At 36.9% G+C, this 23144-nt stretch overlaps 1 protein-coding gene across 8 annotated transcripts in view; it reads left to right on the forward strand.

The window, feature by feature from the left end:
• The window catches only part of LOC132213024 (testis-specific gene 10 protein), a 127704-nt gene that overhangs the window by 9219 nt on the left and 95341 nt on the right, over nt 1-23144 (forward strand). For 4 of the 8 annotated variants that reach the window (XM_059658999.1, XM_059658994.1, XM_059658993.1 and 1 more), the window contains exons 2-6: nt 295-423; nt 14633-14848; nt 21237-21302; nt 22210-22377; nt 22739-22894. In XM_059658999.1, the coding sequence (XP_059514982.1) occupies nt 22327-22377; nt 22739-22894 (207 nt within the window). In that variant the 5' untranslated portion in view covers nt 295-423; nt 14633-14848; nt 21237-21302; nt 22210-22326. Of the gene's footprint in view, nt 1-294; nt 424-14632; nt 14849-21236; nt 21303-22209; nt 22378-22738; nt 22895-23144 lie in introns of those variants that run through there. The other 4 variants (XM_059658995.1, XM_059658998.1, XM_059658996.1 and 1 more) reach the window with 4 other exon arrangements.

A 23144-nucleotide genomic window follows, 5' to 3' on the forward strand; every position in this document is an offset into this window, starting at 1 on the left:
AATATTTTCTTAGTACAGTGATTACCAAGGGGATAGGATGGGGTATGTCTCTTTGGAAAAGCATGTTCAATATTGTAGTTTTATATTTGGAAAGCACACAGAAAAAGTTTTATAACATAAAATGTTAAGAAAGTAAAGCTTGCTGAAATACTCTTTGCTGGTGTGACAAGGTTAAAACTGATTGAAAATGTATCTAAGGATGTGGTTAATTTAAAAAGTTTATATACTGTTGTGAGAAACCACAAAGCTGTTTTAAAAAGAATGTCCTGGTATTATTCCTATTCTTTCCACTAGGTTACCACCAAAGAACATGATTTTGGCCTAGGGGCTCCAGTTTCCGAAGCTGGAAAATACCAGAATAACCTCCAGCTAGAACAACAAGTGAGAACTCAAGATAAATTCATCTCTACACTGAAATTACAGGTTACATTTAATTTACATATGTATTTATTTCCCTGAATTAATTTTGGCTGGGGCCTATTTTAAAATAAGAAGGCTGAGAACATTAATTCAGTGCTGGCTTATGGTTTTATTTTCTGGGTGTAAAATCATTTCATTTTTATCTTAACCATTTTGATACACAGAGTCTGAGTCAGTGATTGCCAACTGTGTGCCATGTGTTTTATGAGGTGCTTTCAAGTACATAATCTTACTTCATCCCAACCTTGTGAAACCGTCGTTACTTCTATTTTACAGACATGGAAGCTGAAATTCTAAGAGGTTAAAGAATTATGATACTGGACTAATGAATGACAGAGCTAGGATTTATTGGAATTCCCAAGTTAGTTAGGATTTGAATGCAGTTCTCTGAACTCCAAGTTCAGCACTGTTTCTCTTCTCCTGGTGCCTAAGTCTGTGGGGTAGCTATTAATTAAGGTCATTGAAAGAAATTGCCTCTTGTAGGAAGAGGGAGTAGACTTACTTTTCCATAATCCTCTTACTAAGTACAGCTAAAAACCCTGAACATTATGTATGAAACAAGCATAGAGCACTGAAAGGCAGGAGGAGGAAGGAAGACTGACTAGGGACCCCAACACACCAAGACTAGGAAAGGGACAGCCTAGCAAGGAAGACTACTTTTAGACAGTAACTGCCTGCTCTAAGCAACACAGTGGAAAACCTATAGCCCCGTTTCTGCCCACAAAGACTAGGAGCCTAGCCGGTTATCCTTGCCAGGCTGCAACAAGAAGCCCCAGCTGCACCTCATACCCTCCTCTCCCCCCACCGGCTTCTCCATCCCCACAAGGTGGTGTCAAAGAAGAAGGCTGAGTTGGACACCAAGACTTTTGTGCCCACAAAGCGGTAAGGGAAGTTCCCAGCCCCACTGTGTGTGTGAAGCACATGGGGAGCCTACAAGCAGCTACCCCCACCGGGTGGTGTGAAGTGCCTCCTTTCCTCCTTGCTGGAGTGGTGTCCGAGGAGAATATGCAGAGTTAGGGCTTTACCAGGACCCAGCACGAACAAGTCCACCCACCCACAGTGGCAGTGGTGGACACGTGAGAGCAGTAGCGAGGCACCTCTGCTCTTCCTGCTGCTGTGGTATCAGCAGAGGCCCAGTGAGGAGCCTGAACTTCCATCCCTGCCCAGCAGGAACAAGGTGCTTCACCTTCTCCAGGTGTCCATGAAAGCCTCGGGTAAATTGGACTTGACTTCCTCCCCTCCCCCCGCAAGCAGGAACAAAGCAGTGTCCCTCTTCCCTAGCTGGAGCAGTGTCACAGGAAGCCCACTGAAACACAGGATCCAGAGTCTTAGAATACCAAGTTTCAATTAAAAGAAAAAATGACTCCTCATCCTAAAAATCAGGAAGATCTCAATTTCAGTGAGAAAAGACAGGATATGCCAGGATCGATATGAATTAGATATTACAATGATCTGACAAGGATTTTAAATCAGCCATCTTATAAATGCTTCAGCAAGCATTTTTTACATACCTGGGATATAGAAAAGAAAATAGAAAATCTCAGCAAAGAAGTAAAAGAGATAAAGAGATATAAACAAGAACCAAATGGAAATTTTAGAAGCAACCAAATTGTTCCTCAGTAAGTGTATGGATAAACTGATGCATCCATAGAATGGAATTGTAAAAAGAAATGAGTTATCAAGCCACAACAAGACATAAAGGAACCTTGAAAGCATATAGATAGGTGTAAAATGCCAATCTGAAAAGGTTACATATTCTGATTCTAACTATGCAACCTGAAAAAGACAAAACATTGAGACCTTGGAGGGAGAGAGAGATGAATAGAGCGCAGGTGATTTTTAGGGCAGTATTCTGTCTGATACAGTAATGATGGTTACATGTTAGTATACAATTCTCAGAACCCATAGAATTTACAACCCAAAGAATGAATCCTAATGTAAACTATGGAGTTTAGTTAATCATAAGGTATCAGTGTTGGTTCATCACTTGTAACAAATATATCACACTGTTACAAGATGTAAAGCAAAGGGGAAACAGTGTGTGTATGTTTGGGAGTGGGGAAACAAAAGGTATGTGGGAAATCTCTGAAATTCCTGATTAGTTTTTCTATAAAACTGCTCTAAAAAATAAAATTTATTAAAAATGTACAGAAGGAAATGTTTGTAAATCATATATCACATAAGGGATTAATAACCAGAATATAGTATAGAGAACTACAACTCAACAGCAACGACAAATCCAATTCAAAAATGGATAACGAACTTGAGTAGACATTTCTCCAAAGAAGGTCTATCAGTGGCTAATAAATATATGAAAAGATCACCAACCATTAAAGAAATGCAAAACCACAATGAGATATTACTTTACACTCATTAGGATGGCCATTATAGAAAACAAAAACCAACCAAACAAACAAAAAACAGAAAATTACAGGTATTGGTGAGGATGGGGAGAAACTGGAGCCCTGTATGGTTGCTGGTGGGAAAGTAAAAATGGTGCAGCCATGTTGAAAAAAGTTTAGCAACTGCTCAAAAAGTTAAATATAGAATTGCAGTATTTTCCCAGCTATTCTACTCCTAGGTGTATCCCAAAAGATTAAAAGCAGGCCCTCAAACAGATACTTGAACACCAATGTTCATAGCAGCATTATTCACAATAGCAAAAAGGTAGAAACAACCCAGATATTCATCAGCAGATTAATGGATAAACAAACTGGCACGTACATACAATGGAATATTATTCACCCTTAAAAAGAATGAAATTTTGATAGAAGCTACAACATGGATGACCTTGAAAACATTATGCTAAGTGAAATAAGGCAGGCAAAGAAGGACAAATATTGTACAATTCCACTTATATAAGGTACCTAGAATAGGAAAATTCATAGAGTTTTTGTTTAATGGGTACAGAGTTTCTATTTGGGATGATGGAAAAGTTCTGGAAATGTATATAGAATGGTTGCACATTATGAATATACTTAATGCCACAACACACACACACAAAAATGGTTATAATGGTAAATGTTATGGTATGTCTATTTCATCACAACAAAATTAGTTAAAACAAATGTAGTAACTGAATTAAAAACTCAGTGTTCTCAAACAACAAAATACATAGGGAGAGAGGAATGAATCAGTGAACATGAGAACAGAAAAATAGAAATTACCTGAACAATAAAGAGAAAATAGATTGAAAAAGTGAACAGAGGGTTAGAACAGGTAGAACCATAACAAAAGATACAACATTTGGATCCTTGGGGTCCAGCAAGAGAGGCAGAAAAGAGAGAGGCTGAAAAAGTATTTGAGGGAATAATGGCTAAATATTCCCCAAATTTGGTAAAAGACATAAAACAGATTAAAGAAGGTGAATGAATGCCTACAGGGATTCTCCCAAAGAAACCCATGCCAATACACTTTCTGTTTAAACTTGTGAAAACTAAAGACCACAAATGTTCCTGAAATCAGAGAATTCATTACCCAGAGGGAAACATCAATTCAAATTACAGCAGATCTGAAAACATGGGGGTCAGAAGGAAGTGGCATTTTTCAAGTTTTGGAGAAAAGAACTGTCAACTCAGTATTCTGTATGAAGGGAAAATCAAGACATTCTCAGAGGAAGAAAACTAAAAGAATTGATTGCCAGCAAAGAATAGCAAAAGGAATTTCTCTATGATGGAGATAAAAGAAGGAATCTTGGAAGAGTAGAAAGAAAGGACAACATTTAGAGGAAAAATATGAATAAATGTAATAGGTTTTCTTTTTTTCTAGTTTTTTAAATTATCTTTTTCAAATATAGTTCTCGATGCATGTAGAGGATAATATTTAAGACAATTATTAATAGAGGAGGATAAAGGAACGTAAAGGAAGATAAGGATTTTACACTTCACTCAAACTGGTAAAATGTAGGCTGCAATAAGTTGTGAATGTATAGGGCAACCATTAAAAAGTTATACAGCCCAGGCTGGTGTGGCTCAGTTGTTCGGGTATCATCCTGTGCACATAACAGTGAACAAAAAAGCCACACTTGAATTATAACAAAAGTAATTACATTAAGTACATATATTACTTAAAAGATGGGAACTGACAGAATGGATTAAAAAACATGACCTAGCTTTATGCAGTCTACAAGAAATACCCTTTCATGATATATCCAAGTTGAAAGGTTGAAAGGCACACAGACCTGAAATGAAGAAATAAAACTGTCCCTGTTTGTAGGTCACATGATCTTCTACTTTGAAAATCTCACAAATATATAATATAAAAGGCAGAACTAATAAATGATTTTAGCAAGGTCAGAATACAAGACAAACATTAAGTTTCTGTACATTTCTATATATAACGTGGCAATCAAAATTAAAAATGCATTACTATCTATAGTTAAATAGAAAATGGAATGATTAGATGTAAATCTAATAAAGAAGCCATGAGTTTGTATTCTGAAAAGACAAAATGCTAATGAAATTGAAGATCTAAACAAATGGAAAGACATATGTTTATGGATTGGAAGCCTCAACATAGTGAAGATGTCAGTTCTGTCCAAATCAATGTATTGGTTTAATGCAATGTCCATCCAAGTTGTTAATCAGCAATAAAGAGGAATCTATTGATCCAAGTTGTTTTATTTATTTAACATTCTCAAATTCTAGCAAAAACAATTTGGAAAAAACAAAGTCATTTTTTTTCTTTATTGATTAAGATATTACATATGTGTCCTTATCCCCCCACTACCCCCCACCCCCCCACGCATGCTTACCCCCCCCCCCATTGTCTGTGTCCATTGGTTAGGCTTATATGCATACATACAAGTCCTTTGGTTAATCTTTCCCTCTTACCCCCACCCTCCCCTACCTCCCCTCTAGGTTTGATGGCCTGATCGAGGCTTTTCTGTCTCTGGATCTGTTTTTGTTCATTAGTTTATGTTGTTCGTTATATTCCACAAATGAGTGAGATCATGTGATATTTATCTTTCTCTAATTGACTTATTTCGCTTAGCATAATGCTCTCCGGGTCCATCCATGCTGTTGCCTCAGTGTAGTATTCCATTGTGTAGATGTACCACAGTTTTTTAAACCACTCATTTGCTGATGGACACTTAGGCTATTTCCAGATCTTAGCTATTGTAAATTGTGCTGCTATGAACATAGGGGTGCATATATCTTTTCTGATTGGTGTTTCTAGTTTCTTGGGATATATTCCTAGAAGTGGGATCACTGGATCAAATGGGAGTTCCATTTTTAGTTTTTTGAGGAAACTCCAAACTGTTCTCCACAGTGGCTGCACCAGTCTGCATTCCCACCAGCAGTGCACGAGGGCTTCTTTTTCTCCGCATCCTCACCAGCACTTGTCATTTGTTGATTTGTTGATGATAGCCATTCTGATAGGTGTGAGATGGTACCTCATTGTCATTTTGATTTGCATCTCTCAGATGATTAGTGACTTTGAGCATGTTTTCATATGTCTCTTGGCGTTCCTTATTTCCTCTTTTGAAAAGTATCCATTTAGGTCCATTGCCCATTTTTTGATTGGATTGTTTATCTTCCTTTTGTTAAGTTGTATGAGTTCCCTGTAAATGTTGGAGAGTAAACCCTTATTGGTGATAACATTGCCAAATATGTTCTCTCATGCAGTGGGCTTTCTTGTTGTTTTGTTGATGGTTTCTTTTGCTATACAGAAGCTTTTTATTTTGACGTCCCATTTGTTTATTTTCTCTTTAGTTTCCATTGCCCTAGGAGCTGTATTGGTGAAGATATTGCTTTGGCATATGTCTGAGATTTTGCTGCCCATGGATTCCTCTAATATTTTTATGATTTCCCATCTTATGTTTAAGTCCTTTATCCATTTTGAGTTTATTTTTGTGTATGGTGTAAGTTGGTGGTCTAGTTTCATTTTTTTGCATGTATCTGTCCAGTTTTCCCAACATCATTTATTGAAGAGACTGCCTTGACTCCATTGTATGTTCTTTTCTCCTTTGTCAAATATTGAGAATAGTGATTTGGGTTGATTTCTGCATTCTCTATTCTATTCCATTGGTCTAGATGTCTGTTCTTGTGCCAGTACCAGGCAGTTTTGAGAACAGTGGCTTTGTAATACAGCTTGATATCTGGTATTGAGATCCCTCCTACTTTGTTCATCTTTCTCAGGTTTGGTGGAGTTATTCAGGGTCTTTTTTTAATTCCAGATGAATTTTTGGAGAGTTCGTTCTAGGTCTGTGAAATATGCCATTGGTATTTTAATGGGGTGTGCATTGAATCTGTAGATTGTCTTGGGTAGTATGGACATTTTGATGATGTTGATTCTACCAATCCATGAACATGGTATGTTCTTCCATCTGTTTATATTTTCCTCTATCTCTTTATTCAGTGTCTTGTAGTTTTCGAGTACAGGTCTTTTACCTCCTTAGTTAAGTTTGTTCTTAGGTATCTTAATTTTTTTGGTGCAATGGTAAATAGGATTGTTTTTTTAATGTCTCTTTCTATGCGTTCACTATTGGTGTATAAAAATGCCATAGATTTCTTGGTGTTAATTTTGTATCACCAAATCGCTACATTGCCGAATTCATTTATTAAGTCTGATAATTTTTTGATGGAGTCTTTAGAGTGTTCTATGTACAGTATCATGTCATCTGGAAATAATGACAGTTTTATGTCTTCTTTTCCCATTTGGATACCTTTTATTTCTTCTTCTTGTCTAATTGCTATGGGTATCACTTCCAGTATTATGTTGAACAGGAGTGGTGAAAGTGGGCATCCCTGTCTCATTCCTGTTCTTAGATGAAATGGTTTTAGTATTTGACCATTGAGTATGATGTAGGCTGTAGGTTTGTCATATATGGCTTTTATTATGTTGAGGTGTGATCCCTGTATTCCCATTTTACTGAGGGTTTTTATCAAGAAAGAGTGTTGGATTTTGTCAGATGCTTTTTCTGCATCAATTGCTATGACTATGTGATTTTTATCTCTCAATTAGTTTATGTGATGTATCACATTTATTGATTCATGGATATTGTACCATCCTTGCATCCCCGGGATAAATCCTACTTGGTCATGGTGTATGATCTTTCTGATGTAATGCTGGATCCGATTTGCTAAGATTTTGTTCAACATTTTGGCATCTATGTTCATGAGGGATATTGGCCTGTAATTCTCTTTCATTGTGTTGTCTTTATCTGGTTTTGGTATTAGGGTAATGCTGGCTTCATAGAAAGAGCTTGGAAGTGTTCCTTCCTCTTGAATTTTTTGGAATAGTCTGAGGAGGATAGATTTTAGTTCTTCTTTGAATGTTTGGTAAAACTCCCCTGTGAAGCCATCTGTCCCTTGGCTTTTGTTTGCTGGAAGCTTTTTGATGACTGCTTCAATTTCTTCCATAGTTATTGGTATATTAAGATTTTTAGATTCTTCCTGATTGAGTTTTGGAAGGTTGTATTTTTGTAGGAATTAGTCATTCTTCTTGATTCTGTAACTTAATATGTAGCCATAGTGATAAAGACTATGGTATTGTTAGAAGATAGACACATACATCAATAATACAGAATAGAGAATCCAGAAATAGCCCACACAAGTACAGCCAAATGATTTTTGAAAGTGGCACTAATGCAGAATTGTGAGCAAGGAGAGTCTTTTCAACAAATGCTGCTGGAGCAATTGGATATCTTTTAGGGGAAGAAAATAAGCCTAGTTCTAAACCATTACCATATACAAAAATAAGTCAAAATTGACCATAGAGTTAAATGTAAACCTTAAAACTAGGTAGAGGTACCATAGGAGAAAATATTCAGGACCTTGGGCGTGGTGAAGAAATGGCACCAAAAGTATGAGTCATAAAATAAATTTTAAAAGATAGTTTCAACATCATAAAATTTAAGTCCTTTGCTCTATGAAAGATCCTGTTAATAGAATGAAAAGATAAGCTACAACATGTATTTCTGCTAAAGGAATCATATCTAGAACACATGAAGAATTCATCAAAACTCAACAATAAAAAGCAAATAATCCAATTAGAATATAAGCAAAAGATATGAAGAGGCACTTCACAGAAAGATGTATGGCTTGACAAACACAAAAATATGTTTATCCTTTTAAACATCAGGAAAATGTAAATTAAGACCATGATGAAATAATGTACACCTATAAGAACAGCTAATATGAAAAATTGTGATAGGATCAAATGCTGGCTAAGATGAGGAGAAATTGAATCACTCATACATTCCCAGTGGGAATGAGAAATGGTACAGCCACTCTGGGAAAATAAGCCTACATTAACCATACTACCTAGAATGAAAACTTAACGTCTACTCAAGAACCTCTATTCAATTGTTCATAGCAGCTTTATTTGATATAACACAAAACTAGAAACAACTACAATTTCCCTTAATTGGTAAGTGAGTAAACGGTGATAAGCCATACTATGGAATATTCATCAGCAATAAAAAGGAATCTATTGATCTAAGTTGTTAACTTGGATAGATCTCAAAATCATTGAGCTGAGAGAAAAAGCCAATATCACAAGATCACATACTGATTTGTATCATATGATTTTAATTATATAACTTTCTCAAAATGATGAAATTATAGAGATTAGTGGTTGCTAAGAGATAAGGATGGTCTACAAACAATTAAGCCAACCATGCTCTTTTCCCCATGCAATGACTGTTGTTGCTTGTATGGGTTGCCCTAAGGGACCTTGGAGACAGCCCTTTCCATTGGACACTTATGTCTGACCTCATGCTGTTCCCAATCTATATGGATGCTTTTGGAAAGCCCCAGGACATAGTGGCCAGGGTCCATATTGGCCAAGTCACCATGTCCTTCTATACCAAGCTGCAGAACAAGGACCATGTGAATGAGGCCTTACACAGGGGCATGTTCAAGTTCCCTGGCCACCAGAAAATTCACATCTCCAAGAAGAAGGCTTTACTGAGTTTAATGCGGATGAATTTGAAGGTATGGAGGCTGAAAAGCGGCTTATCCCAGATTACTGTGGAATCAAATACATCCATAATTGTGGCCTCCTGGACAAATAGCAGTCCCTTCACTCATGAGAGCCTCAGGCTGACCCCTCCTTACTCACATCCACCAGTAATTCCTATTTCCTGTCCCCCAAAAGATAGTTAAAGATGGGGAGGGAGCCAAAACCGGTTTGGCTCAGTGGATAGAGCGTCGGCCTGCGGACTGAAAGGTCCTGGGTTCAATTCCAGTCAAGGGCATGTACCTGGGTTGCAGGCACATCCCCAGTAGGAGATGTGCAGGAGGCAGCTGATCGATGTTTCTAACTCTCTCGTAAAAAATCAATAAAATATATTTTAAAAAAAAGATGGGGAGGGAGAGGATGTGACTTTAAAGGTGTAGGAGGGTGATCTTTGTGGTGATTGAATAGTTCTATATCTTGTTGAGGTGGTAGTTACAACAATATACATGGGATAAAACCATATAGAACAATATGCACACATTATACCAATGTGAAATCTCTGGGTTTGACATTGCCTTATAATTAAGATTTAAGCATTGGGGGAAACTGGGTTAAGGGCACATAAGATCTCTCTGTACATGTTTACAACTTCCTGTTCTTCAGTTATCTACTTATATAAAAACTATGGGTGGTGTTCATCACGACCATCAGAATTGAGACCAAGCAGAAGGAAGTCAGTCCTGCAGGGGTTTTCTTGGCAACGGCTGCGCCCTCCCCCGAGCTGTTTCCCGGAGCTGTTTCCGGCAAGGGCGGGGTTTGAGGCAGAAACCCGCCCTCGGAGCGTGGACCCACTGAATCCTGGGTCCTTTGGCCAAGGGCTGCGCCCTCCCCAGCTATTTCCCATGTGGCCTAAGGAAAGAACCCACCCTCAGAGCACCAGGAGCTCCCAGCAGCAGTCAGTCTTGGGTTGCTGAGGTGGAGGCCATGGCGTGGTAGAACTCTGGGTCTGGCCCAACAGGGAGCATGGCTGACCTTCAAACCAGACCCTGACAGTAGAAAGGAGGGAGCCCCATTCCTCACAGAATCCGCTGTTGGATAGCTTGCTGTCAGGGGCATGCCACTCAGGAACCCCATTCTCCTTCACCCTGGACCCTGACAGGAGGGAGGAGGGAGCCCCTTTCCTAACGGAATTGACAGGTGGCTAGTTTGCTAATTAATTCCCTTTTTTAAAAAATATATTTTAATTTTTTTTATAGAGAGGAAGAGGGATAGAGAGTTAGAAACATTGATGAGAGAGAAACATCGATCAGCTGCCTCCTGCACACTCCCCACTGGAAATGTGCCCGCAACCAAGGTATATGTCCTTGACCGGAATCGAACCCGGGACCCTTGAGTTCACAGGCCGATGCTCTATCCACTGAGCCAAGCCAGTTAGGGCAATAATTCCCTTTTAATGTGCATGAATTTTGTGCACTAGGCTACTAGTTTTAAAATAAAAGGGTTTATTTGTTTAGAAAAACTACTTTTTGGGGCACCTATTATCTATCAGAAATTTCACTTGAACTTTTTTTTAAAAATATATTTTATTGATTTTTTACAGAGTGGAAGGGAGAGGGATAGAGAGCCAGAAACATTGATGAGAGAAGAACATCGATCAGCTGCCTCCTGCACACTCCCCACTGGGGATGTGCCCGCAACCAAGGTACATGCCCTTGACCGGAATCAGACCTGGGACCCTTGAGTCTGCAGGCCGACGCTCTATCCGCTGAGCCAAACCAGCTAGGGCTCACTTGAACTTTAATATCTCTTTATATACACCTCAGCAAATTGTAGATATTATCTCCATTTAACAGATACGACTCAAGAGGCTTCTATTTATTTTTTCTGAAGTCAGGATGCACCTCTTAGGATCAAGAAAATATGGTAAATTGCCTGAGGTTAAGTTACTGGTGAAGGGCTACAGTGGGATTTAAATCTGCCTGTCTTAGTCCAAAGCCTACATCCATCCTACTGCCTTAAACTGCCTCTTTCAAAGTATTTGTTGCCAGGAACCAATTCTAGCATGTCATAATTTCAAGAGTTTCATCAAAAGGTTGATGAAACTTGGGGACTTAACAGGGTTGAATCACACATGTAGTCACCTGTTGGGAATGGCTAAAGGCATTTCCCCAAACCTGAATAGGAAACTGATTGTGGCTGCCAGACAGTTAAAGGGCATCTTAATCTACATGTTATTGCCTCCTACTGGCCAAACCCCTGAACAGCTGTAGGCTAATTCCCCCAAACTGACAATGCTTCTGTACCCTTTGAAACCTTACCCTTTGAAGTGTTTTATCTCCACCTTGCCTTAGGACAAATTGTGTTAATAAAAGCAAGGGTCCAAGACAAGGAGGGAGTCTTCAGTTCCTTTAGCTGAAGGTCCTCTGACCCCCAATGCCTTACAAAATTATATCTCGTCTCCGGACTCTTTATTAGTCTTTGGATTCCTATGTCATCTACGCACAACGCCTTTTCCAGATTCCTGAACCCTTCTTGATGCTGGGACAAGAACCCCGGCAATTTGTGTCTTGGAAATGTATGAAAGTAGAGCTTGATTTCAGAGGAGAGGGAAGAGTTTGTGCATTTATAATTCATTTGTTTTATTCATTTAACAATAATTTATGTGCTAAAAATATAATCATACAAAAATGAGAATAACATTAAATAAGAAATTAGAGACACAGTCCATTTAAAGTTGTTTATAATTTAGTGGGAGGGACAGTGAAATAAAAATAGTGATTATAATATATCTTATAAAACACTAAGATAAAACTAAAAGGCTTTATGGAAGCACGGAGAGGAGAAGCATTTACTCTCTCCTGGTGCAGTGGATGGTTAGCGAGCATCTATAGTGTGCTCTAGTCGCTCAGAAATGCGCCCCTATAGAAATCATGAACAAAGACAAAAAGTTACATAGAATAGAGAAATTGAAGTTCATCTGTTTATTTACCCCACAACTTATAGTTTAAAAAAATACTAATAATGAAAATAAAAATAGGGGGAACTAAACGGTGAAAGTGTGAGATGAAAATAGCAGACAGGTTCATTGCACGGACTTCTGTAGTAGTTGCTCCAGATTGGCTTTACACTTCTAAGAGGCAAAGGCAAAAAGGAAATTGCCTTTGTGGACTGTAAATAATTCATGTCCACAGAATACGAACAAACCAGGTATCCAGAAGAACTCCATGTTTTCCTGAGGATTCTCATAAAAAAGGGTTCAGTGACAGTATATAACATTTTCAATAACTTCCTTAATACAGGTTTTTAAATGAGTTTAGTGAGATTGTTTCCTGAGTGTGTCTGAATCTTAGGTCTGTATAGGGGATGGTGAATAGGCCAGACAGGTCAGTAGGGCTGGGATCACAAATGGCATTCTTTCATCTTATTCATTCTCAAGCACCCCAGGTAACAGGAGTTACCTCAAATTTTCATTTTCAAAGAATTTTTAGCTGTGTATAGGAAAAGGCTAAAGGAGAAGACAGTAGGACGTATTGCTAAAAATTCAGGCCAGTGTGATAAGACTTAGCTAAGGAGATACGTGCATTTGCAGTTTTTTTTTTAATTATTATTATTTTTCACATTTTTTTTATTTCCTGGATTTGATCATTTAAACTCTTTACCTCTAAATCTGACAAGTTAGTATGCACTTTAAAAAATGCCAAAGGGAGCCCGGCTGGTGTGGCTCAGTGATTGAGGGTCGACCTATTAACCAGGAGGTCACAGTTCGATTCCCAGTAGGGTACATGCCTCAGTTGTAGGCTGGATTTTATGGTCCTTCTAGGTATGTATTGAGTATAATAAAAGTCATTGTAGTATAGTTAAATATAACTCATAATGTTTAGGATACTTTTTTATATAGTGACGAATTATAGATAAAGTTTATGTTTTTAAAGAAAACTGCTGATTTCCATGGATTGGAAAGAACTATCTCTATAGTTATTTGAAAAGTTCAAGGTCAGAGCAAGAATAATGTTAGAACTAAGAATTAGATGAGGGATTTAGCAATTTTAGATGCTCCTTAAAGACCAAGACTTTTTTCATTTGTCATCTCACACATTCCAGAGTGTATTGAAACAGTGCCTTGAATATGTTGGTGTTCAATAAATATTGTTAAATATACAATGAGAGTCAAATATTATGGGAAAGGATCTTTGTGCCACTACTTTATCTCATAGATATGTCTTTTGTGGCACTTCACATATTGTATTTGTATTTTCTCAAGTAAACAGTAAGTTCTCCGAGGGCAGGTACCTAACCTATCTTTGTATATTTGGAATTTAACATAGCTCCCAACATATAATCATTGTCCACTGGGTCTAACATATGTATTTTCCCCTTTAAAGGCATTTGGACACCTTCGTGATAGAAAGGCCCTTTTCTTCATCCCTTCTTGATGGTTTGATAGTGGGCTGGGAAGGAAAGCTGTGGTCCTCCGTATTAATCACCAAATACTTGATTGATCTGGTATTTAGCTTAGTCAAGTAAGTTATTGATATGTTCAAAAGGTCTTTTCTAAAGAATTAGCATATTTTTTAATAAATAGAAATTTAATTATAAAGAATGCCTATTGATTATATTAATTACTATAATTAAATAATTTTAAGACTGTGGTTTCTTTTTGTAGATATAAATATTTGGCAATTTTTCTAATAGTTTGGTTAAAAATCAATAGTAATTAAGTTCTTTTTTATTAAACTGTAAATTATCTTGAAAGATATAGATCTTAACCTTTTGATTTTTATTTGTACTAGAGGCCTGGTGAACGAAATTCCTACACTCAGGGCTGGGGGGTCCCTCAGCCTGGCCTGCGCCCTCTCACAGACCAAGATCCCTCAGGGGATGTCCAACTGACAGCTTAGATATCCTTAGCGCTGCCACGGAGGCCGGAGAGGCTCCCACTACCGCCGCTGTGCTCGCCAACCATGAGTCTGGCTTCTGGCTGAGCGGCGCTCCCCCTGTGGGAGTGCACTGACCACCAGGGGACAGCTCCTGAGTTGAGCATCTGCCCCCTGGTGGTCAGTGTGAATCATAGTGACCAGTTGTTCCACTGTTTGGTTGATTTGTGTATTAGCCTTTTATTATATAGGATATTTTTTTCAGATAAGGAAAATATTCACATGGCACAAAATTCATAAAGTAAAGAAAGATACATAGTTAGGTCTCCTTGACAGGGAAGCAAATCTACCTTTCTGATTCCAGCCATCTAGTTTGTCTCAGAGGGAAGCCAAGGACATATTTTAATGTGATTATTTTCTTTCTAATTATACAGATTGAAGATCTCAAGCAGACAAATCATGCCTTGAAAGAATATGTTAGAAACCTCGTGAATAGTAAGGAGGTGGTAAGCAATCAAATAGACAATTTAACCAGCCACAATGAGCACCTTTGCAAAGAATTGATTAAAGTTGACCAATTAGCAGAGCAATTAGAAAGACAGAAAAATTTTGTGGTGGATACTGCCGACAAGGAACTTGAAGAAGCCAAGGTATTAGACTTACCACTGATAGTGTTTTTTTTTTAAATTGATGTATAATTGACATATGGCATTATATTAATTTCAGGTGTACAACATAATGATTCAATATATATATATATATATAGTGAAATGACTACAATAATTCTAGTTAACATCTGACTATTGATCAATATTTTAATTCTACTTTAAATATGTAATTATTAAATGCAAAGGAAAAAGTGACATTCTCATTTATATCATTTGAAAGTTTTTTAGACTTGACATTATATTTAAATTTCTATTCTATGAATTAAATTGTTTTGTATCTTACATTTTTTCTTTTAAAATTTTTAAGAAAATTTCCTAAGATGTGTAATGGTAAAAACTTCAAGCAATAATAATGTTCTGATATAAAACATTTCTCCTCCTCCCTCGTCCTTCTCTCTACACAGTTAGCTACAAACAAGATGTATGTGTCCCCATTCTTTTTTTCTGTTTGTATCACATCCACTATATATTTCATACTTTAGAAAAAGTTTTTTTAACCAAAGTTTAAAATTTATTTGTAGTCATAGTTGTCAATATTTTGATTGTTTTATTTTAGAGGTTTCCTCTTCCTTTTAAAAATCTGAATAGACTTTGTTAGAGCAGTTTTAAATTCATAGCAAAACTGCCCAGCAGGTGTGGTTCAGTGGTTGAGCATCAACCTATGAACCAGGAGATTATGTATGGTTCAATTCCCGGTCAAGGCACATGCCCAGGGCACATGCCTGGGTTGTGGGCTCATACCCCAGTTTGGGGCATGGAAGAGGCAGCTGATCAATGATTGTCTCATCATTGATGTTTCTATCTCTCTTTCCCTCTCCCTTCCTGTCTGAAATCAATAAAAATATATTTTAAAAAAATAAATAAATTCATACTTAGCAGATGGTATAGAGATTCCCATATACTCCCTGCCCTCACACATGCATAGCCTCCACCATCATTAACATCCCCTATCAGAGTGGTGCATTTGTTACAATGGATGAACCTACATTGACACGTCATTTTTACATAGTTTACATTTAGGTTCACTCTTGGTGTTGACCATTCTGTGGGTTTGGACAAATGTAAAATGACATTTATCCACCATTATACTATCAAAAAGAGTAGTTTCACTGCCCTGAAATCCTGAAATCCTTAGCTTCATGTTGACTCTGATTTGGAAAGGCCTTGTCACTTAAAGAACTACAAGAATATTTTCTAAAGTTTTCTTTTAATACTTTTAAATAACTTTTTTAAAACGTTATAATCCTTGGGAATTTTTTTGTTCTAGTATGAGGTAGGGTCAACTAGTGCTTTCTTTAGTCACTGACTTGAAGTGCCATTTTAGCAGCTGCTGAATTCACAAATGTGTGTGGACACAGCTTTGAGCTGGTTGGTCTCATTGATTCATTTGCTGTTTCTGTGCCACTGCCACATTATTCTAATTGCTGTAGCTTCTTGACATGTTGGTAACATCTTTCTTGATTGAGATTTAATACTCTGCCATGAAATTTAGAAACTGGGATTTTCAACACTATTATAAAATGACATTTTTGTTTCACATTGCTACTGATGGTTTACAAGCAAAACACAGAGTGGATTTGAAAGCTGAAAAGCAACCTATTGAATTCTTAAATATCGTGTGAATGTGCTTGACTTGATATTATTAGTCACCAAATTAGTAAACTGTGTCTGTAATAACATAGTTTCCCAAAGCTAAGTGTTGTTACATGTTATTTCTTTTTTAAAAAATTTTTTTATTGATTTCAGAGAGAGGAAAGGAGAGGGAGAGAGAGAGAAACATCAATGATGAGAGAATCATTGATGGGCTGCCTTCTGCACATCCCCTACTGGGAGTCAAGCCCGCAACCTGGGCATGTGCCCTTGACCAGAATTGAACCTGGGATCTTTCAGTCCACAGACTGACACTCTATCCACTGAGCCAAACTGGCTAGGGCAGCCGTGGGCAAACTACTGCCTGCGGGCCGGATCCGGCCTGTTTGAAATGAATAAAACTAAAAAAAAACAAAACACCGTACCCTTTTATGTAATGATGTTTACTTTGAATTTATATTAGTTCACACAAACACTCCATCCATGCTTTTGTTCTGGCCCTCCGGTCCAGTTTAAGAACCCATTGTGGCCCTCGAGTCAAAAAGTTTGCCCACCCCTGGGCTAGGGCCATGTTATTTCTTAAACATCCTTTTAATGTACTCTTGGTAGCATATTGTATACTCCTGTCGGTAGCGTATGATAAAGCACTTAATTAAATGATTAGGCTGAAAACGTGTGTTATCGAAGGCATTATTTGTTACAGGAATTTGAAATATAACAGCCCAGTTAATGAACTCTAGGATGGTATTTGTTTATATGCAGTTACTGCAGTTATTTAGAAAGGATAAGGAAATCTAAATGAGTAAAAAGTCTATTTAAATTGTGATGTTTATTCCTTTAATGTAAGAACACAATCTTCTTTACCAATGCTTCCTTGAGGAGGTTCTTAGCACAGCTAATTGAGAGAGTAGATAAGGATGATATGATTTTAATTTGTTAATTATTTATCTTGTCATGGATGCTACTAAAGTATTTGAAGGACATTTAAAAACAGCTTGAATATTTTAAACATTTTTCAATAAATTCTTTTGTTTATATTGTTACTTTAAGAATATTATTCTTTACTTACATTTTAATGGTAAGTTGAGTTTAGACTCAATTATATAAATTATAAAATTAAAAAATGCTGGATTTATGTTTTATTATACCTTCTCTGCTTTTTCTTCAAATTAAGAATTGACCGCACTCTTTCCCAGACTCAGGGCAGTCTGGTTGGCCAAAATCCCATGAAGGGAGTGCCCCGTTTAGAAGTCATCAGTTTTAAAATGTTTTAGGATCTGCATTCTAGAGAGAGTGACTACTCTGTCAGGGTAAATGCTCTACTATCAAAGGAGAGTTTCAGGAATGGAAAATGTCAAAAATAAAAGAACTAGGATTTACCTTAAACTCACAGGTGGAAATTCTGCCTGGCTCACAAAGGAGTGTTTCTTGGAAATACATATCCATATATAAGGTGGAACGTTTGGTATATTTGAGAAGTGGAAAACTATTCGGGGTAAAGGTGAGTAGCAGTCTTAGAGCAGAGATAGCATTGCTGATGCAGAGAAAACATTGGAAAGTTGAAAAAGAGAGAGAGAGATGGATATAGGTCCTTCGGGTTGGTAGAATGCCCTGACCTGAAGTCATCAACCTCAGTAGGCAAGGGTTACAGGTACACGGGGAAATAGAAGATGCATGACCAATGTTGGGGAACTGAATGCTAGTGCATGTTGTCCTCCTCACATCACTGGGCGCGCAGTTCAGGTACCCTGTTACTGGGAGAGGTTCCTTGTCTGACTTGTGGGATGAGGTTTGAAATGAGAATTTCTAATTTGAGAACTAAGAATATTTGGGTTCTTACACTCCTTGACATTATGCTCTGGATATGTGGAGGTAGAGTCTGATGTTTAAGCTACTGTTCGCTTATGTGGAATTAAGAAAGATGGTATTATATTTATTTACTCGGAAGAGATTACTTTTAGTCATTTTTTAAAGGTCAGCTTTTTAAAGAGGAACTTCTTCCATCATTTATTCCATAAAAATGTTTTGAGCATTAAGCATTGTATTATCTATTGCTATCATACAAATTACCCCTAAACCTTAATGGCCTTAAGTGACAAACATTTATATCTTGCAGTCAAATGCAGCTTAGCTGAGTGGTTCTGGTTCATAGTTTCTTAGGAATTGTCATTAAAATGATGGTTTGGCCGCAGTCATTGATTGACTGTCCTGGAAGATTTGCTTTTACGATGCCTTACTCAGATGGCCATTGGCTTTTGGTAGGAAGCCTCAGTTGCTCGCCAGGTGGACCTTTCCTTCGGGTCGTTTGATATAGTCTTTATAGCAGCTGGCTTGTCTCCAAGCCTGTGATCCAAGAGAGACAGCAAGGAGGAATGGGTAATGCCTGTGATGACCCACAAGCTGTGCACCAGCACTCCCGCCACATCCTGTTCATTAGACGTGTGTCACTAGGTGTAGCCCACACTTAAGGGGAGGGCAGGTAAGCTCCATTTTTTGAAGGAAGGAATATTAGAGTTTGTGGACATTTGAAAACCACCACAACTATATGCCTCCTTTTATCTTCTCATTTTGAGTTGTTTGTCATTAATTAATGTCTTAATAAGGTGTTTCCCAGATAATTGAACACAACATTTTGAAACATGAAGAAACAAAGTTGCAGTTTCACCTTTACCAGTTTCTTGATAGAATTTATATTTTAAATTCACAAAGGGGTCATTATTAGACTGTATCTCTGGTAGCTTCTGTCATTATTTTTACCTTTGTATGTGATTCAGTCAATGAAAAATATTTCAAAACCTACCATGTGGAAGGCAAAGGTAAAGCTTATTTAAGTTTTAAGTAACTGCTTTTTTTTCAGTGCCCCTACACACACACACACACACACACACACACACAGCTCCCTCTTTTCTCTGCTTGCTTTATTTTTCTCTGTACCACTTTCCTACTACTTTATCCCTCCCTCCCTCTGCTCCAGCCACACTAGTCTCCTTACTATTCCTTAGAATTTAGCTGACATCTTTTGTCTTTAGGTCCTTTGCTATAAGGCTGTATCTTCTGCCTGGAGTGTTTTCCCAGATTTTTATAAGATTGACTTGCTCCCTCCTTTAAGTCTTTGCTGAAAGGGCTCCTTTCATTGAGGACTTCCATGATCACCTGTTTAAAAAATTCCAACCTGTTCCTTCATAGACATCCCAATATCTTTAACTCTGCTCTTTTTTTCTATATAATTTATAGGTTTATTTTTTATTGTCTACTCAGCTGGAATGTAAGATCCTTCAAGAAGACCCTTCAACATTTCTTGTAATACTAGTTTGGTGGTGATGAACACCTTTAGCTTTTTCTTAGAAAAGTACTTTGGTCAAAAGAACAAATGAGGTGCAATAACTCCAGAATATATTTAAAATATAGTACATTTTAAAGTATAGTACATTTTAGGCCCTAGCCAGTTTGGCTCAGTGAATAGAGTGTCAGACTGAGTTTGATTCCAGTCAAAGGCATGTACCTCAGTTGCAGGCTCCTCCCTGACCTGGGCCAAGGTCCGGGCTCATGCAGGAGGCAAACAATTGATGTGTTTCTCTTACATCGATATTTCTTTCTGTCTTTCCCTCTCTCTTTCACTCTCTCTAAAAGTCATTGGAAAAATATCCTTGAGTGAGAATTAAAAAATAAAATAGAGTACATTTTATTTTATTAGTATATATATTTTTTGGTACTAAATTACTTTATTTGAAGGAATGGTACAAATGAAAGACATGAGTGGATGATTTGGTACAAGTTATGGGAAAGGTAAAGTAACTCCAACATACACATATTGCTTTGGTGACCAGGGAAGTCATCCCCGTGGCTGTGGGAAGCAGCCAAGGCTTAGCTCTCATCACTATCTCCCAGGTGTGCTTGTCAAAGAGATACTCTGCCATGTCAGTTTCAGGGGCCCCAACCTGCACAAGTTGGTTACCTGGTCACCCAATTCTTTGATGGATTTCACCTGCTCATTCAGGTAGTGAGTCTCAATGAAGTCACACAATTGAGGGTCATTTTTGTCAGTGGTCAATTTGTGCAAGTCCAGTAGTGACTGATTCACATTTTGTAATACACACTCCATTGCATTCAACCCATTCTCCCTGTTGTCACGGTCAGGGTTTTTCATGTTTTAAAGGAAGATTCAGCCACCTCGTTGGTTCTGCAAAAAATAGAGAGAAATTTATTAAACTAACTTGCCAACTTTTAGCAGAGAGCTTTACAGCTTTGCATAAAAACATAGTGACTGGCCTCTAGGAACATACAATTTAGTTGTATACTAAATATATAACTATGGGGAACTATACTATGAGACTGGATGAGTTTGATATCATAAATCTGATAAAGAAAGGTTTTTGTGGGTTGGATTGAACTAAACTATTAAAAGAGTTCAGAGGAAAAGATAATCACTTCTGACCATGGTGATTTGGAAAAATTTAAAAAATCCTAGTCATTCTTTTATTTCTTCCACATTATTATCTTCAGGATTATAATTAGTATTAACATTTTTTCTAGTTTGTGGGGATTAATTTATAAAGTATAATCAATGTTTTATATAAGAGGAACTGTTATATATCATCCTAGGTTCTTTTATCAGCAAAGGTAGGTACACATAAAGTGGTAGAATATAGTTTCTTTTGTAAAATATTCACTGTCTGCATGTTTTTATTTTTAAGTGGATTGCTTTTTATATTCTCTTTTTCCAGTTAAATCAGTTTACATATTTAAAATCCAAATAATTTTTTTCTGGCTTGATTTTCAGATTGAACTCATTTGCCAGCAAAATACTATAGTAGTATTGGAAGATACAATAAAAAGACTTAAATCTGTAAGTACATTTTTCTTAAAAATATATTCAGGAGTAATTTTTATTCTGTTAGCATAATAAAACTACAAAAAATTGTACATATGTTCTGACTCTTATGATTTTGTGAACAATCAAAAATGTTTGTGTTCTACAATCAGCCCTCTGCTTGGTGCACAGGGTACTCCCATGTGTAAGAGCAATGCTGTTCTTGCTCCATTTCATCGTTACTCCTTGCTCTCCTAGAGAGAACTTTTGGTTAATTTTATTAATGCCCTTTGCTGTTAATTGACTTAAAATGATAACTGTAAGTAATTTAATTCTCAACATGTAAGATACATTTGTCTACATATTTACTTTAATTCTTCTTAGTAAGAAATATCTGTAAGTCAAATTTTGTTGTTTAATTCTAATATGTCTTTTAATTTAACAATGTGAAAAAAAACAGCTCTGTTTAGACATGTTAATGTTACTATTTAAAATAATTTGGAAGACCTTCTCTGTAAGTATATTTGTCATTTCCTCCCAATATAGCATTGGTAAAATAAATGTTGTAAAAGAAATGTTTCTAAATATGCTAAAGTGAATGGGAATGCACTTTAAAGTTCTTATAAGTATAGAATATCCATCATTCCTTTAATTTATTCATTCCTTGGACAGTTATTGAACAAAACTATACAAGTTTTTCTAAGCAAATTAATTTTACTTTTAGGATTTATAACTATATCTTTGGATATTTCTGGCCTCTCTGAAATTTCTTTACCTTATTTCCTTCAAAATTATTGGGTAAATGTAGGGGTACTTTTAGTTAAATAAAAATGTAGAACATTCAGAAATGCTGGAAAGGATCCTGTGTGTGTTCACCTTCATGTAGAAAATGATGCTATAGTTTAGCTTGAAATAATGGCCTAATTTTTTTCTCCCTCGCAAGATAATTTTAGAGACTGAAAAAGCACAAAATAAATCTCCTTCCAGACTCGATTCCTTTATCAAGACCTTAGAAGCAGACAAAGATCACTACAAGAGTGAAGCTCAGAACCTGAGAAAAATGATCAGAAATAGTTCTAAAAGTCCAAGACGCCTGTCCCCTACTTCCCGGGTAAGTGTTGGAAAGTGAGAAATATTTTGGAGTTTGTTGCTCAAACACTGACTTTTATTCTTTGATTTACCTAATCTGGTTGATTGGCATGAATTGGTATATCAAAGAGGTTGGGGGACAGAGATCTCTTGGTTGGACAGTGGACCACTGAAATTGGTTCTTTAGCCTTAGCATTAGTCCTGGTTGGGAGGTAATCAGACAAATGTGGAACAATTTTGGAGGAAGCTGTTTAAAAACGAGGTGATTTTTAAAATTTATTTTCATAATTTCCTTTCATTATATCATCACGGTTGCTTAAGTAGAGACTATGAATGGCCATCATGCAAAGAAGAGCTTCACATTTCTTATCCAATAATTGTAGGCTACACACTGTGATGTAGAGCTTTTGAAGACCACACGAGACCGTGAAGAACTTAAGTGCATGCTGGAAAAATATGAGCGTCATTTGGCAGAAATTCAGGGTAATGTCAAGGTTCTTACATCTGAGAGAGACAAGACCTTTCTTCTTTATGAACAGGTAAACTTGTTTACAAGGAAATAAAATATGTAAGTAATAACAGTTAACTCTAGAGCTATGTAATTCTTTAGGTATGCTTAAATCTGCCAATCGAATTAATTTAACTACCAGTTAGGAATTACCTTTGTTCTTAAGATATTTTTAATGAAATATAATATAATATATTTCCCATAACACACACGTATGTTATCCCCATACCTGTAAAAGATCATATAAATGCACAGAAATAGTCTGGGTACTTTTTTTTTTT

Source organism: Myotis daubentonii, chromosome 12, assembly GCF_963259705.1.
Source record: "Myotis daubentonii chromosome 12, mMyoDau2.1, whole genome shotgun sequence".
Classification (NCBI taxonomy): domain Eukaryota; kingdom Metazoa; phylum Chordata; class Mammalia; order Chiroptera; family Vespertilionidae; genus Myotis; species Myotis daubentonii.